The 13,857-nt window shown below is 39.0% G+C and overlaps 3 protein-coding genes across 3 annotated transcripts; 1 reads left to right on the forward strand and 2 right to left on the reverse strand.

The window, feature by feature from the left end:
• Positions 1 to 221: 221 nt before the first annotated feature.
• Positions 222 to 3,728, reverse strand: LOC108856226 (apyrase 1). The gene is made up of 9 exons (XM_018629990.2): positions 3,125 to 3,728; positions 2,656 to 2,784; positions 2,501 to 2,557; positions 2,311 to 2,403; positions 1,897 to 2,102; positions 1,683 to 1,774; positions 1,244 to 1,461; positions 988 to 1,177; positions 222 to 555 (listed from the first exon to the last, which is right to left on the reverse strand). Exons 1-9 carry the CDS (start codon positions 3,434 to 3,436, stop codon positions 443 to 445), a joined length of 1,410 nt encoding a protein of 469 aa, XP_018485492.1. The 5' UTR covers positions 3,437 to 3,728; the 3' UTR covers positions 222 to 442.
• A 1,722-nt stretch (positions 3,729 to 5,450) lies between these two features.
• LOC108856819 (aquaporin SIP1-1) lies at positions 5,451 to 7,319 on the reverse strand. Its single transcript, XM_018630713.2, has 3 exons — positions 6,880 to 7,319; positions 5,880 to 6,152; positions 5,451 to 5,803 (listed from the first exon to the last, which is right to left on the reverse strand). Exons 1-3 carry the CDS (start codon positions 7,165 to 7,167, stop codon positions 5,645 to 5,647), a joined length of 720 nt encoding a protein of 239 aa, XP_018486215.1. The 5' UTR covers positions 7,168 to 7,319; the 3' UTR covers positions 5,451 to 5,644.
• Positions 7,320 to 13,103: 5,784 nt separating this feature from the next.
• On the forward strand, positions 13,104 to 13,619 carry LOC108805329 (agamous-like MADS-box protein AGL23). The gene has a single exon (XM_018577345.1). The coding sequence runs from the start codon at positions 13,104 to 13,106 to the stop codon at positions 13,617 to 13,619; it is 516 nt and encodes a 171-aa protein (XP_018432847.1).
• Positions 13,620 to 13,857: the final 238 nt, after the last annotated feature.

The raw sequence follows: 13,857 nt of genomic DNA on the forward strand, positions 1-13,857 counted from the left end.
TAACTTTCATGGGTATCTATTGGGATTTGGATATGAACTACATATCTGTATTTTGTTGCCCAAAAAAAAGGATATGAACTACATATGGAGAAATATACTGAATTATCAAATATTAAAATAAATCAATCCATCCCCAATGATTGTAGGTTTCACAAAAAGAAAAGAGAACTCAACATGGACAAAACTACAAGATGAAATTCTCAACAGTCAAGAAAAAAACATTCAAAAAGTGAATCATTTATACGAAACCGATGACACGTTTGCAGTTTAGTTTACAAAAAAAAATAGTAAGCCAAAGTATATTAATACGAATCGATAGTAAGCAATTAGGGATTATGATGATTAACAAAATTTTGAAGTTGAAGAAAAGATTGGGGGAGATTCTGGGAGAAATCCAAAATAATATGGGTTTTGTGCAAATTCCCAAAACTTGGCACTATACTCATGGTGAGGATACGGCCTCAATGGCGCTTCCTAGTGGCCACGCAGCTTCCACGGCGTGTTCTCCGTACTTCACTTTCTTCACTAACGTTATTGTCTGTGATGGCTTCAATCCTGCTCACAACAAAAAAAAAAGTTAAATTAAAAGATAAAACACATGTCAATTAAACTATGGATGCAACTGTGGGAAGTTAAATACATTTTGAACAGTGCAAGGTTTTGGTTAGGAAAAGGTCAAATTAGGGGGACGGGAAGTCAAAAAGGTCCAAAGAACCAAACCGAGGTTGGAAAAATCAATTTGGTTTTCATTTCACCCCCAAAAAATTGGGACCAACCGGAACCGGACCACTGATGATAATAACCAAAACTATGTACTGTACATGTCAGGACATAAAAATTTCAGAAATCTAACACGTTCCAACTACTATGTGCATGCCTATCATATATACTAACCATTGTCATTATCATGTTAGGCGTAAGTGTAAATTGAATAGTATTTGTTTTGGTCTGAGAAGTTAAAAGAAAATAAGTAAAAGATTAACTTACCGAATCCATCAACGAGGAGAGTATATTGGTATACGAGATCTAAGCACAAGTAAGGAAGATTGTCTTCCTCCACAAGTGGGAACTTCGTTTTCCCATCTCCCAATTTCATGGTACAAGCTTGGCTGGCTGCTTTCTCAAAGTCGGCTGGATGAACCGTAGCCACAGGTTGTGTCGGGTCAACAAAACCAGCCTGCCATCACCACCATTGGTGTCACTTAAGTGCTTAATGAAAATCTAAAAGGCGATATTTATTTACCTCTGCGGCTCTATCAAAGAAAAATGATGCAACAAACATATTCTTTTGGCCACCACCGCCTCCACCGTTCCATACTCCACCGAATGTGCATTTCATGTGTGTACACAGTGAATCATTGACTTTGAGTGCGTTAAGAGCTACTCGCCTGCATTCGTCTAGACTTGCACCAGATGGAGAAGCTGCGGCTTTGAACGCTTTTCCACCATACTTGTAAGTACCTGAAATGATTCATATGTTCCATAAATAAAGCTACCAACATCAAAAAGTGAAATAGTAGTTAAGGGCAGGAGATGCAAAGAGGATACGGTACTGATTACTTTGTATATTAGAAAAACAAAACTAAATGGAAAAGAAGGTGTAATGTGATGAGGATAGGATGCAGAGTGTTCTAGTTCTAAAGAGAGTGTTCCTCGATAAATTAATAAAGTCTCTCACTCACCATCATAGCCGGTTACGATGCAGGGGTTGTTAGATCCCTCAGAAACTTTCAGAATTTCCGCTCGGGCAGCCAATAAACCGTAGTGTAGGTAGCTGCAATCAACAAGCCAAATAAGATATTGCGTGAAAAGGCTACATAGCAACTAGTTTCATGTCTCCAGTGTAAGGAATAGCAGATTATCAAATGGGTACAAAAGAAATGACAGCTGACAAACCTGTGAACATATAGGAAATACTTCCGTCCTTTGAGATACATTTCTCTGACATAAGAATCCTCACCTTGTAGTGGTTTTGGTGCAGTTGCAGCATCTTCCTCCGATATAGCATATGCCATTTGAACAGAGCCCCCACCAAGATCAACCACTCCAACTGTTTCTGAGTAAGGCTTTCCCAAAGTTTTTAGCAAGTAGTTGATGGTCACCTTAAGAATCGACAATTTAGGAAAACAAAAAAAATTGGTAACTTGTTACTTGACTTCAGGCTGTTTTAAAATAAAAATAAAAAAAATCAGTCCTCAAAATTACTACTCAGATTGGGAAAATAAAATTATTTAGAGGCAACCCTACATAGACACAACAAATACAAGCACCCCAGTCTTCAGTAGTAGATGAAAAGAATCAAGAACATACCCACTGGTAAGAACCTTCCTGAGTACCATCAAGAACAGTAACTGCATTTGCCTCAGTCTTCAACCTGCTTCTATCTTTCAGGAGCTCCCTAACCTTAAGACCAAAATTACATGTTCAAGCCTAGTGTTCAAGTATAAAAAGCTAGACAAGCAAGCAAATACTTCTAGACATCATATCAACAAAAATTTACCGCTTGCAAAATGTTTTCAGAAGCTTCGTGACCCAAAGCCCTCAAACCAGCAGTTGCCTGGAAAAAGATACAACCCAAAACAGAGTAAATGATAAAACATAACAAATAAACTGACCTCCAATTATCATTACGTGCAAGGAAACTCGTTTCCATACCCCAACTCTAACAGGAGTCTTGGGACGCAACTCATGTGGAACAGAGGCCTCTGCTTTGTCAAGAAGAGATACCAAAGAGTTTGCTGATTGCCTAGGATCATTAGGATACGCACTCAACCCTGGCTTTAGCTAAAAACCATATCAAAACCATAGTTCAGCCTCAAAAAACTCCAACCAAGTGCATAATAAACAATGTGTTGCCTTAGACTAAACGTCCGCCTAGTCGGCAAATCAGACATAAACAAACAATTTTTCGGAACAATATTTCAAAAAATATTCAAAAAATCTGTTTAGGCGCCCGCATAATCACTAATCTCATATAAATGGCCTAATTAGCAACTAGGGATCTCTTAAACATTACATAGCAGTATAGACTTGACGAAAGACAAATTGTATTATTGATCACAAACTAGAATACGAATCAAACTCAAACATCCTTTTAAACGCTTAAGATCGATTAGGGATATACCTGAAGGAAGAGCTCGAGCTCATTCTCCAAAGGAACGAGATCCAAATTCCGATCAAAACAGTAAACATGCACGCGGCTTCCCGAGCTCCCCGCGTCGAAAATCACAGCGTACTTCCTCGAATCCGAGCCTCCTCCTCCCTCGCTGTTTCTCAGCGCGTACTCCTCGACGACGGACGTCGACGCCCCCGGCATCAACACAACCACGAGAGTGATCAGCACGGCGGGGATCGAGATCAGGAGCAGGACACCGCGGTGTCTATGGATCTTATCGGAGAGTGACTCGTGCCTCCCGATCGCTCGCTTCGCCGTCATTTTCCCGCCGTCGATGGAGAGAAGGCTCTGGTGAGAGTCGGAGGTAGGGGAAGTGGCGAGTCCCGACTCGAGTAGCTCGGAGGCGGAAGGGGAGCGGTAGCGGATCTTGTTGGCGGTGGCGGAGGACGCCGATGTCTGCGGCGGATCCTTTGACGGATCCAGATCGGCGATGGATAGGAATGGCGAGTGCGGTTTCGAATTCGAGTTGTGCTTAACAGATCTGTTACGTTGATGATTCAACGGTTGCGTTTAAGGAAGAGAGTTGGTTAACTAACAATCACGAAAAGCTAATTGCATTTGTGTAAGTGTAAAGTTACTTTAGACAAAAAAACATAATTAAAAATTTAACTAACTTCATTAGGGGGGTTTAGTTTTTTGAGAGTATGACCCGAACCAAATTGAAGTCAACCAAGCCAAATAAATTCCAACCAAACCGAAATGTGAGAAGTGTAACGGCTTAAAAGAATTAGTCAGAATTATTGTCTGTCTATTTTAATAGATTTTTTTTTGATGAAATTTTAAATATTTTAATAGTTTTTAGTGTCTGTCTATTTTAATATATTTTTAAATTCAAATGAAATAGTGTTATTCGTTTTATAAATTTTAAAATATTATTAAATTTATGTCTTATTAATTTTATGATAATAAATTATTATCTGAATTATGTGTTATTTTAAATAAATTTGAGTTTATTACAGGTTTGAATGAATTTATAAAGATGTTTTTATTAAAAATACAAAAAAAACTCAATCTGAGATAATATCTTCAAATTTATAAATACAAATTAAAATCTACATGTTATATTTGTAATCACTAATCAGTAAATTTTAACTGGATTAACTAAATTACATCTATTCTATTAATTTTTCAACATGTCCAATTGATAGTAAGTTATGTCCATCTTTTAATTTTTATAAATGCACCTAAATAACCATAATCACTTTATAAATATTGTTTAGTGGTATAACAATTATTTGTTAACTGCATCTAAGTAACCACCTCTTAAATACTACGTAGAATCATCAAATTGCATTTAAATATAAACGTGATGTATATTTCTTTACTCCATAATTGTAGGACCTTCAATGCTTATCCCCCAAAAATAATATAACGTATATGTTTTTCTTTATTCAAAAAGGTTAATATATTTTCTTTTACTCCTATTTGTTACCTAATAATAAGACTCATATCTAATTTAAATTCTGAGTATTTATATAACAAACAATAACATTTCAGGAATCAAATATATATATAAACTCATTTAGTTTAATGAGTCTTATATTATAACAAAATTAATAGAACAAATACTTATGTAAATAATAGCAAATAGGAGAAAAAATATTTGTTACAGATGAAGAGAAAAATATGGAAAAAGGTGACAAAGAAGCTTCACATCAAGAACATCATTTTGGTAATGTCGAGACAAAGAAGGCGAATCAAACTTCACAATATCAAGATTGGATGGAAATTAATAGAGAGAACAAAAATAAAAGAATGAGTAACCTGTTTACAAACTCCAAACAAAATGAATTGCATTATATGCATTTTCTTTTAAACCATAACAAAAACTTGACCAATTACACAAATTTACGAACTGTTAATGGAGTTTTGTATCCAACTTTTGAAGATGCTTATAATGCTCTTTTTTTTTTGAACTATTATTTTTTTTTTAGGGATTTTTTTATTTCTTTGTAAGCTTTCGTCCAATAATAATTTCATTTCAATGTTCAAAATAAGAAGACTAATCATTTTGAGAAAAAAATACACAAGTAAAATTAGAAATAAAAATAAAGATTTGCCCAAAACACACATATCTGATACAAAAATATATATATAATAAAAAAAAAACATACGCTTAGAAATGCAATTTCAAAAAAACATACAAAACAAAACATATACCCGCCTTCTTAGGGCGGATCAAAATCTAGTAAATATATAATTTCTTAGTTCTCGAAACCACTTAACAGAATCAATCTAAACCAGTCATTGGTAATCTTATGCTACTAAACCAGAAGAGAGTGAAGATATATATATATGCACGAACTGGAGAATTGTTGCCGTCCGCACAAATTCATAATATAAAGCGTGAATGTAAACAATGATATAAGGTTTTCTCCTTATTTTAGAATGGAAAACCTTCTGAATCTTTCTATATCCCAAACCGGTAAAGAATTGAACCGGTGTTGTCTCGGATTAGTTTTTATCCTCTCAGGCTTTCTTCTGTTTCTTCTTCTGGGGTTTAGGTGGCGGGAAGATAGTACGGAAGACCAGTGCAGCAGATAAAGCACCAACAAAAGAACTGATCCAGTACACGTAGAAATGGTCCCAAGTGTTGTGAGAGCTGTACATGTATGCCCACCCAAACGCCTGCATAGCAAACACACAAGACGGATTTAGAGAGATCATCCCTCTTTTAAGGACATGTGAACCAATGGATACTTACAATGGCGGGATTCATGGCTGGTCCGGTGTATTTAGAGCCAGCGACAACGAAGCAAATGGTTGCAAGAGCGAGCAAGAAGGTCTTGGCGAGTAATCTTCGTGGACCCCTGATGATAATAAGCAAAGCCGCAAAGGTGATACCGAAACTTAAGATGGTTTCAGCAATAGCTCCAGTGTGCACATCAACCTGAAGGGAAGGTCCAGAAATCATGTGCTTGTACTTCTCTGGTATGAACTCCATGATGGCCAATGCACCTCCTGCCGCACCAGCTGCCTGGTGGAAACACCAAAAATGATCTTACATTTTCATTTTTCAGGAATAATTTTTTTATTGTTTTCAAGAATCAAAAAACAGTAAAAATTATGAATATTTGATCCTACCAAGAGGCACTAAAGTGTTTTTAACTCAATTTAATTCTCCTGAGTACAACTTACTTCTTGCTAAATAAGTTTTACTCAAATTAACAGTCTTTCTATCTATTTATGTTACACAAAGAAACAAATAGACCAGCAACAAACTTCAGAAAATAAAAAAAAAGAGCTAAAGAACAAATAAAGAAAGATGCAAGAAAAGAAAAGTTTTTCTTCAGCTTTAATAAAGTGGCCAACACATGAATCAACCAAAACAAATAAAAAAGAATCTGATTCTGTGTTCTTCTTGTACAATATCAAAAAAATCCACTACAGTGACCAGATCAAAACGAGAATATACTAACAATCAAGATGATGTATGATAAAGATGAGAAAGCAAAGGTAGAATTTTGACTTCGATCGGTCCTAGATGGGTCAAACCAGTGTGTGGGGGACAAATCTAACAAAAAATTATATTTTATAGATTTGAGATTCAGACACAACAAGATTCACTTCACACAGACAAAACACAGATAACAGAACGAAGTTAAATCCAACAAAGCAAGAAAGTAAGACAGTAAGTGTGAGTTCAAATCTCAGACAACAAAAAAATCCCGAAAAAGTTTGGATCTTTAGATTAGAAGTATTACCTGAGCAGGTAACCTGATGGCCAAGGTGAAAAGGGTATCTCCGGGGATACCGGCGGCATAGAAGGCGGCGTTTCCGGTGGGATTAAAGCTAGCGCTGCCGAAGACAACGGTGAATATCGAGACGTAGACGAAAATCAGAAACGTGGTGATGGCCAGCGGAGCCCAAGCGATCCCCTGAAACCCCGCGGCGGAGATGATCTCCGTCGTCTGTAAACCGAAGGTCGCGGAGAGGACAACCCACGAGAAGGTCATCAGCATATCCCCAATCGCTGACTTCACAACACCCATTTCTTTCTTCTTCAGTTCCAGTTCTTCTTGCTCCTCTTTGCGCGAGAGTGTTGAGAAGTCTTGTGTGTTTCGGGATCTGGAGTAGTTGTTGACCTGTATGGCTTTCAGAAGATTTGTCACAGCTTCTTCAAATAGATATTTTTAATTTTATTTGTTTATTTAATTTTTATAGTGACAGTGAAGATATATCTTCTTTGTATGATTCACCTAACCAATCGTCTTGCAGTTGTTACAAGAATACAAAAGTAGTACGGTTTATTTATTGAAATGTTTTGTTGATATTATATGGGTTTTGATATTTCTTATAATACTTTTTCATCAAAATTCATGGGTCCTATATTAGTTCATTTACTCCACTAAACTTCAACAGGGTCATCAGTACATATTGAACATAGGCAACCGATGTTTTGTAAAATGAGATATGTAACTTTTTTTGTTAAGGATTTATGTTCATTATGTATGTTTCGGATTTTGATTCATCGTTATTGTTGGTTTTGTGACATTCAACACTGGTTAGCATATGAACCGGGTTGGTTCATTAATGCTTGGTACATGGTTAAGAAGGTGATAACCAGGGCGGTTATTGGAGTCAGCTTAACTCTTCTGTACCGGTCTCATCTATATATCAGATTGAAGAAAGGGAGTTCAAGATATCGAGAGTTTTTCACGGAATCAGAGAGAGAAAAGTAGAGAGAGTTCTTGAGCAAAAGGTTGTTTTAGTCTCGTGATCATATACTCTGTACAAAACTCTTGGAGTGATTAGTGAAATCTTTGCTTGTGCCGTCAAGCCCCAGATGTACCGGATCCACTTTGGATCCCGAACTGGGTTACCAAATCTCTGAGTCTTTTCTTTGTGTTTTCTTACGGTTGATTACAAACGAGTGTGTGAGTGATTGAGAGGAAAGCGATTCATTGAGAGTTAGGTAGATCTAATCGATTCATAACAAAGTGGTATCACAAGTGGTATCAGAGCACGGTTGAGTGCGATGAAGGAGTCGATGGCGAAAATCAAGATTTCGTGCTTCGATGGCAAAGGAGATTTCTCGATGTGGAAGAAGCGTATGTTGGCTCATCTGTCGATCCTAGGGTTGAAGGAGGCTCTAACCGATTCATCGCCGACTTCTGGATCTGAGGTCACGATAAAGAAAGGCGAAGAGGAGGAAGATTTCAAGGAACGCCTCAAGGCGCTTGAGGTCGAGAAGGCAGAGAAGGCTGAGAAAGCAATGAACATGATCATCCTGAATCTTGGTGATCATGTACTGCGGAAACTAGAAGATTGTACAACGGCAGCATCGATATGGACTGCGCTTGAAAGGTTGTATAATTCCAAAACTCTCCCTAATAGAATTCATCTTCAGCATAAGTTCTATACGTTTAAGATGCTAGAGTCTAAATCTATAGATGAAAATATTGATGATTTCTTGAAATTAGTTTCCGGCTTAAGCAGTGTGAATGTGTCTGTTTCAGAAGAAGTACAAGCTATACTGTTGCTGAGCTCGCTTCCAGCTCAGTATAATCAGCTGAAGGAGACCTTGAAGTATGGCAGAGAGACGCTGACCATTGAAGATGTAACCAATGCAGCGAAGTCTAAAGAGATAGAGCTGAAAGAGGTGAAAGAAGAGGCCTCGACTTCTCAGAGATCTGGTGATGCGTATGTCGCAAGGGGGAGACCAGAGAGAAGGGATGGTTACAAAGGCAAGAATTTCAAGAACAAGTCAAGGTCCAGGTCCAGAACTAAGCTCACGTGTTGGTACTGCAAGAAGGAGGGCCACATCAAGAAAGACTGTTATGCAAGGAAGAAGAGAATGGAAAGTGGTGATGATGATGGTGAAGCAGCAGTAATGATTGACGAGCTGCAAGAGGTGGATGCTCTGGCTATCTCTGATCAGAATCCAAGAGAGAAGTGGGTCATAGATTCAGGGTGCTCTTACCACATGACATCCAGGAGAGAATGGTTTGTGGAGTTCTCGGAGGTAGCAGGAGGTCAAGTACTACTTGCAGACGATAGGGCAGTCTCGGTACAAGGGATTGGGACTATCAGGATAAATGCAAATGGTGGAACTGTCAAGTGCCTGACGAATGTTAGGTATATACCCAACCTTAAAAGAAATTTGATTTCTGTCAGCTCACTTGATATGCAGGGTTTTAGACAAGAAGGAGGAAATGGCAAGACATGTTTCTTCAAGAATGAGAAGTTAGCTCTACAGGGAACTCTGTGTGGAAGCTTGTATCTTCTTGATGGATATACGCTGGAACCTACAGCGTATGCAGCTGTGTCTAAAGACGATACTGCGCTATGGCACAGCAGGCTAGCCCACACCAGCATCAGGAATCTGAAGGTGCTAGTTGAGAAGGGCATATTGGACAGGAAAAAAATCAGTGACTTGGAGTTTTGCGAAAGCTGCGTTATGGGTAAGAACAAGAGGTTGAAGTTCAATATCGGCAAACATAATTCCAAAGAGGTATTGAGGTATGTTCACTCTGATCTTTGGGGATCACCCAATGTTCATTTGTCTCTATCTAGGAAGCAATATTTCCTGTCTATGATAGATGATTTTAGTAGAAAGGTCTGGGTGTATTTCCTAGCTACTAAGGATGAGGCTTTTAGTAAGTTTTGTGAGTGGAAAGGCTTAGTTGAAAATCAGGTGAACGAAAAGGTGAAGTGTCTTAGGACTGACAATGGTTTAGAATTTTGTAATATTGCGTTTAATGACTTTTGCAAGCAGCATGGCATAGAAAGGCACAGGACTTGCTCATACACTCCTCAACAAAGCGGAGTAGCGGAGCGCATGAACCGGACCATCATGGAGAAAGTGAGATGCTTGCTTGACGAGTCAGGCCTGGAAGAGAAGTTCTGGGCAGAAGCTGTTGCAACGTCAGTGTACATCATAAATCGGACTCCATCATCAGCGATTGATTTCAACATCCCTGAGGAGTTGTGGTTAGGCAGAACACCGGGTTATGATCATCTAAGGAGGTTCGGGGCTGTAGTCTACGTTCACATAAATCAAGGGAAGCTCAAACCAAGAGCTTTGAAGGGTGTCTTCATCGGGTATCCAAGTGGAGTCAAAGACTACAAGGTTTGGCTCATAGAGGAAAAGAAATGCGTCATTAGTCGGAATGCGGTTTTCAGAGAGGATCAGTTATATAGACATGTGGTCAAGAACACAGGCTCAGAGAAGAATCAGAGACATCCTGACAGTCAGAACAGTGTCAGGAGTTCAGTTGAGATTGGAGAAGCTTCTGGGACAGCTTCAGAGGGTCAGACTGAAGGTGGAGTTGATGTATCAGAATCTACGGATGAGACTCAGACTGCTGAAGAAGTGGAGGACCTGAGTAACTATCAACTTGCACGTGATAGAGTTCGAAGAGAGATAGTGAAACCATCAAGGTTTACAGATGAATCTGAGGTGGCATTTGCGTTGTCTGTTGCAGCGGTTATTGACGCTGAAGAACCGAGGAATTTTGAAGAAGCAATGAGAAGTAAAGATTGGAAGAAGTGGAGTGCTGGAATGGATGATGAGATGTCATCATTGGAGAAAAACAAGACATGGGCACTGACTGATCTTCCAAAAGATAAGAAAGCTATCGGGTGCAAGTGGATCTACAAGTGGAAGCCGGGCATACCAGGTGTTGAAGAACCGAGACATAAGTCGAGATTAGTAGCAAAGGGCTACTCTCAACAAGAAGGAATTGATTACCAAGAGATTTTCTCTCCGGTAGTGAAGCATGTTTCCATCAGGCTGATGCTATCAATAGTCGTGGACAGAGATTTAGAGATGGAGCAGTTGGACGTTAAAACTGCATTTCTTCACGGAGTGATAGATGAAGATATATACATGGAGCAGCCTGAGGGTTATGTGGTTAAGGGGCAAGAAGGCAAGGTGTGTAAACTGTTGAAGTCGTTGTACGGGTTAAAACAGGCACCTCGTCAGTGGAATAAATGCTTTGATCAAGTCATGATCAAGCATGGTTTTGTGAAGAGCGAGTATGATCTTTGCGTATATCTGAAGAAGCTGAGCTATTGTGAGTATGTCTATCTACTTATATATGTAGATGACATGCTTCTGGTGGCAAAGAGTATGGATGATATCAATGAAGTCAAGGAGATGCTTGGAAGGGAGTTTGATATGAAGGATCTCGGTCCAGCGAAGCGTATACTTGGAATGGACATTGAAAGAGACCGAGCAGGTGGAGTATTAAAGCTATCTCAGTCGAGATATGTGAAGAAGGTGCTTCAAGTGTTCAGAATGGCAGACTCAAAGTCTGTAACTACACCCATTGGAGCTCAATTCAAGTTGACAGCTCTAGAAGAAGGCGAGCAAGGGTTGGGAAGTTCTGATGAGGAATGTCCTTACGCGAATGCAGTAGGAAGTATCATGTATGCAATGATAAGCACGAGACCTGATCTAGCTTTTGGAGTAGGATTGGTGAGTAGATTCATGAGCAACCCGAGCAAGGAGCACTGGGAGGCGGTGAAGTGGATACTACGTTACTTAGTGGGAACCAAGGATGTTGGTTTGGTGTTTAAGAAGAATTCGGGAAACTTCAGTGTTAAAGGCTACTCAGATTCTGACTTCGGTGGAGACTTGGATCGAAGAAGGTCTACAACTGGGTATGTTTTTCAGGTCGGTGGCAACACGGTTAGCTGGAAGTCAGGTTTACAACAAGTTGTAGCTCTCTCAACAACGGAGGCAGAATACATTTCGTTGGTGGAAGCTATAAAGGAGGGTTTGTGGCTGAGGGGAATAACAGAGGAGCTAGGCTATGCTCAGTCAGAAGTTGTGGTGGGATGCGATTCTCAAAGTGCTATTTGTTTGGCGAAGAACAATGTATTTCACGATAGAACAAAGCACGTTGCAGTCTCGAAGCATGTAGCTCTGAAGATGAGTTTTGTGAGAGACATGGTTGAAGGTGGAGAAGTCAGCATTCAGAAAGTTCACACGTCGAAGAACCCAGCAGATATGTTAACAAAGGTTATACCGAGCAACAAGTTCGAGCAAGCGCTTGTTGATCTCGGAGTAGCTGACTGCTAGGGGAGTGGCTACGCTTGGCGGCATAAGGGATGGACTCATGGTGTTGATGTCAAGGTGGAGATTTGTTGGTTTTGTGACATTCAACACTGGTTAGCATATGAACCGGGTTGGTTCATTAATGCTTGGTACATGGTTAAGAAGGTGATAACCAGGGCGGTTATTGGAGTCAGCTTAACTCTTCTGTACCGGTCTCATCTATATATCAGATTGAAGAAAGGGAGTTCAAGATATCGAGAGTTTTTCACGGAATCAGAGAGAGAAAAGTAGAGAGAGTTCTTGAGCAAAAGGTTGTTTTAGTCTCGTGATCATATACTCTGTACAAAACTCTTGGAGTGATTAGTGAAATCTTTGTTTGTGCCGTCAAGCCCCAGATGTACCGGATCCACTTTGGATCCCGAACTGGGTTACCAAATCTCTGAGTCTTTTCTTTGTGTTTTCTTACGGTTGATTACAAACGAGTGTGTGAGTGATTGAGAGGAAAGCGATTCATTGAGAGTTAGGTAGATCTAATCGATTCATAACAGTTATGTTTCTTCTTCTTGAGTCAAATATTGTTTCGAATTTCAGGCACATGATTAATTCTGGCATATACTATTCACTGTGCCAATTGAGTTACCATATGGTAGTTTGTTGACTTTGCTGTGCAATGAGTAAATGATTTCTGAAAATAATAAAGTGTTTGCCAAATTATTAGTCAAATTTGCAAACTAGTCAAATATACACTATTTATTGTCCTCTGTTTTTCGAACATTAGTTGTCTTCAAACAAACTAACATATATTCTTCCATTTATCTTTCTCTTGATTTTTCTATAAATAGTCGTGTATGGTTTTATGAAGACACAAAACTAAAACATATACTACTAGAAAGCAAAACATTTCGTCTCCTAAAAAACGTGACAATGAGACTTACAAAGGGAAAGCAAAAGATCGTGATGAAGAAGGTTGAAGCCTATGCTGACCGGATGATTACGTTCTCGAAACGTAAATCAGGAATCTCCAAGAAGATCAACGAGATCGTTTCACTATGCAATGTAGAAACGATTTTTTTGGTTTTCTCTGAATCCGGAAAGCCTTACACATTCGCATATCCGTCTTTGAAGGAAGCATTAGGCGGGTTCGAAAACCCTTTGAGCCATGAACCGTTCGCAAGTATCAATGTGGGACCACTAGTGGAAGCTTATAAGAGAGAGAAGATCCAGGTCCTCATGCAAAGGTATGTTGATCTAGTTGAGGAGCTTGAAATACAAAACGAGAAGGAAAAGATTTTGAAAAAATCTGAAAAGGAAAATAAGGAGAAAATGTGGTGGATTACTCCTACGGAAGGCTTGAGCGTGAAAGAGAAGATGTGTAGGCGCCAAACATTTTTGGATTTACATGTTAGCCTTAGCGATATGGACGGTGAGGGCATCTTCTAGCCAAGAGAGTTGTGGTGGTGATGGCGAAACCTATGCATGAACAAACTTGATTTGCTGTTTTTATTTGAATTGCTGCTTTTATTTGTCCTTGTATTGATAGACTATTAGTGATAAGCATTGGTGATGATGAAACTGTTCATCAACGTCGCTCTATTTCTATAGTCAATCGTTGTATTCATTGCGAACCAAATTTTATGCATGTTACTTTAGATACTTAACATTATAATTTTTTTTCCTA

The sequence above is a fragment of the Raphanus sativus genome, chromosome 5 (assembly GCF_000801105.2).
Source record: "Raphanus sativus cultivar WK10039 chromosome 5, ASM80110v3, whole genome shotgun sequence".
Classification (NCBI taxonomy): domain Eukaryota; kingdom Viridiplantae; phylum Streptophyta; class Magnoliopsida; order Brassicales; family Brassicaceae; genus Raphanus; species Raphanus sativus.

Excerpts from the sequence above, each read along its gene's own strand:
- LOC108856226 (XM_018629990.2), bottom strand. The coding sequence starts at position 3,436 with ATGACGGCGAAGCGAGCGATCGGGAGGCACGAGTCACTCTCCGATAAG. Across the intron at positions 2,785-3,124 it reads AGCTCGAGCTCTTCCTTCAG|CTAAAGCCAGGGTTGAGTGC; the intron begins GTATATCCCTAA and ends TATGGTTTTTAG. Across the intron at positions 1,178-1,243 it reads TCTTTGATAGAGCCGCAGAG|GCTGGTTTTGTTGACCCGAC; the intron begins GTAAATAAATAT and ends TGGTGATGGCAG.
- LOC108856819 (XM_018630713.2), bottom strand. The coding sequence starts at position 7,167 with ATGGGTGTTGTGAAGTCAGCGATTGGGGATATGCTGATGACCTTCTCG. Across the intron at positions 6,153-6,879 it reads CCATCAGGTTACCTGCTCAG|GCAGCTGGTGCGGCAGGAGG; the intron begins GTAATACTTCTA and ends TGTTTCCACCAG. Across the intron at positions 5,804-5,879 it reads CAGCCATGAATCCCGCCATT|GCGTTTGGGTGGGCATACAT; the intron begins GTAAGTATCCAT and ends TTTGCTATGCAG.
- LOC108805329 (XM_018577345.1), top strand. The coding sequence starts at position 13,104 with ATGAGACTTACAAAGGGAAAGCAAAAGATCGTGATGAAGAAGGTTGAA.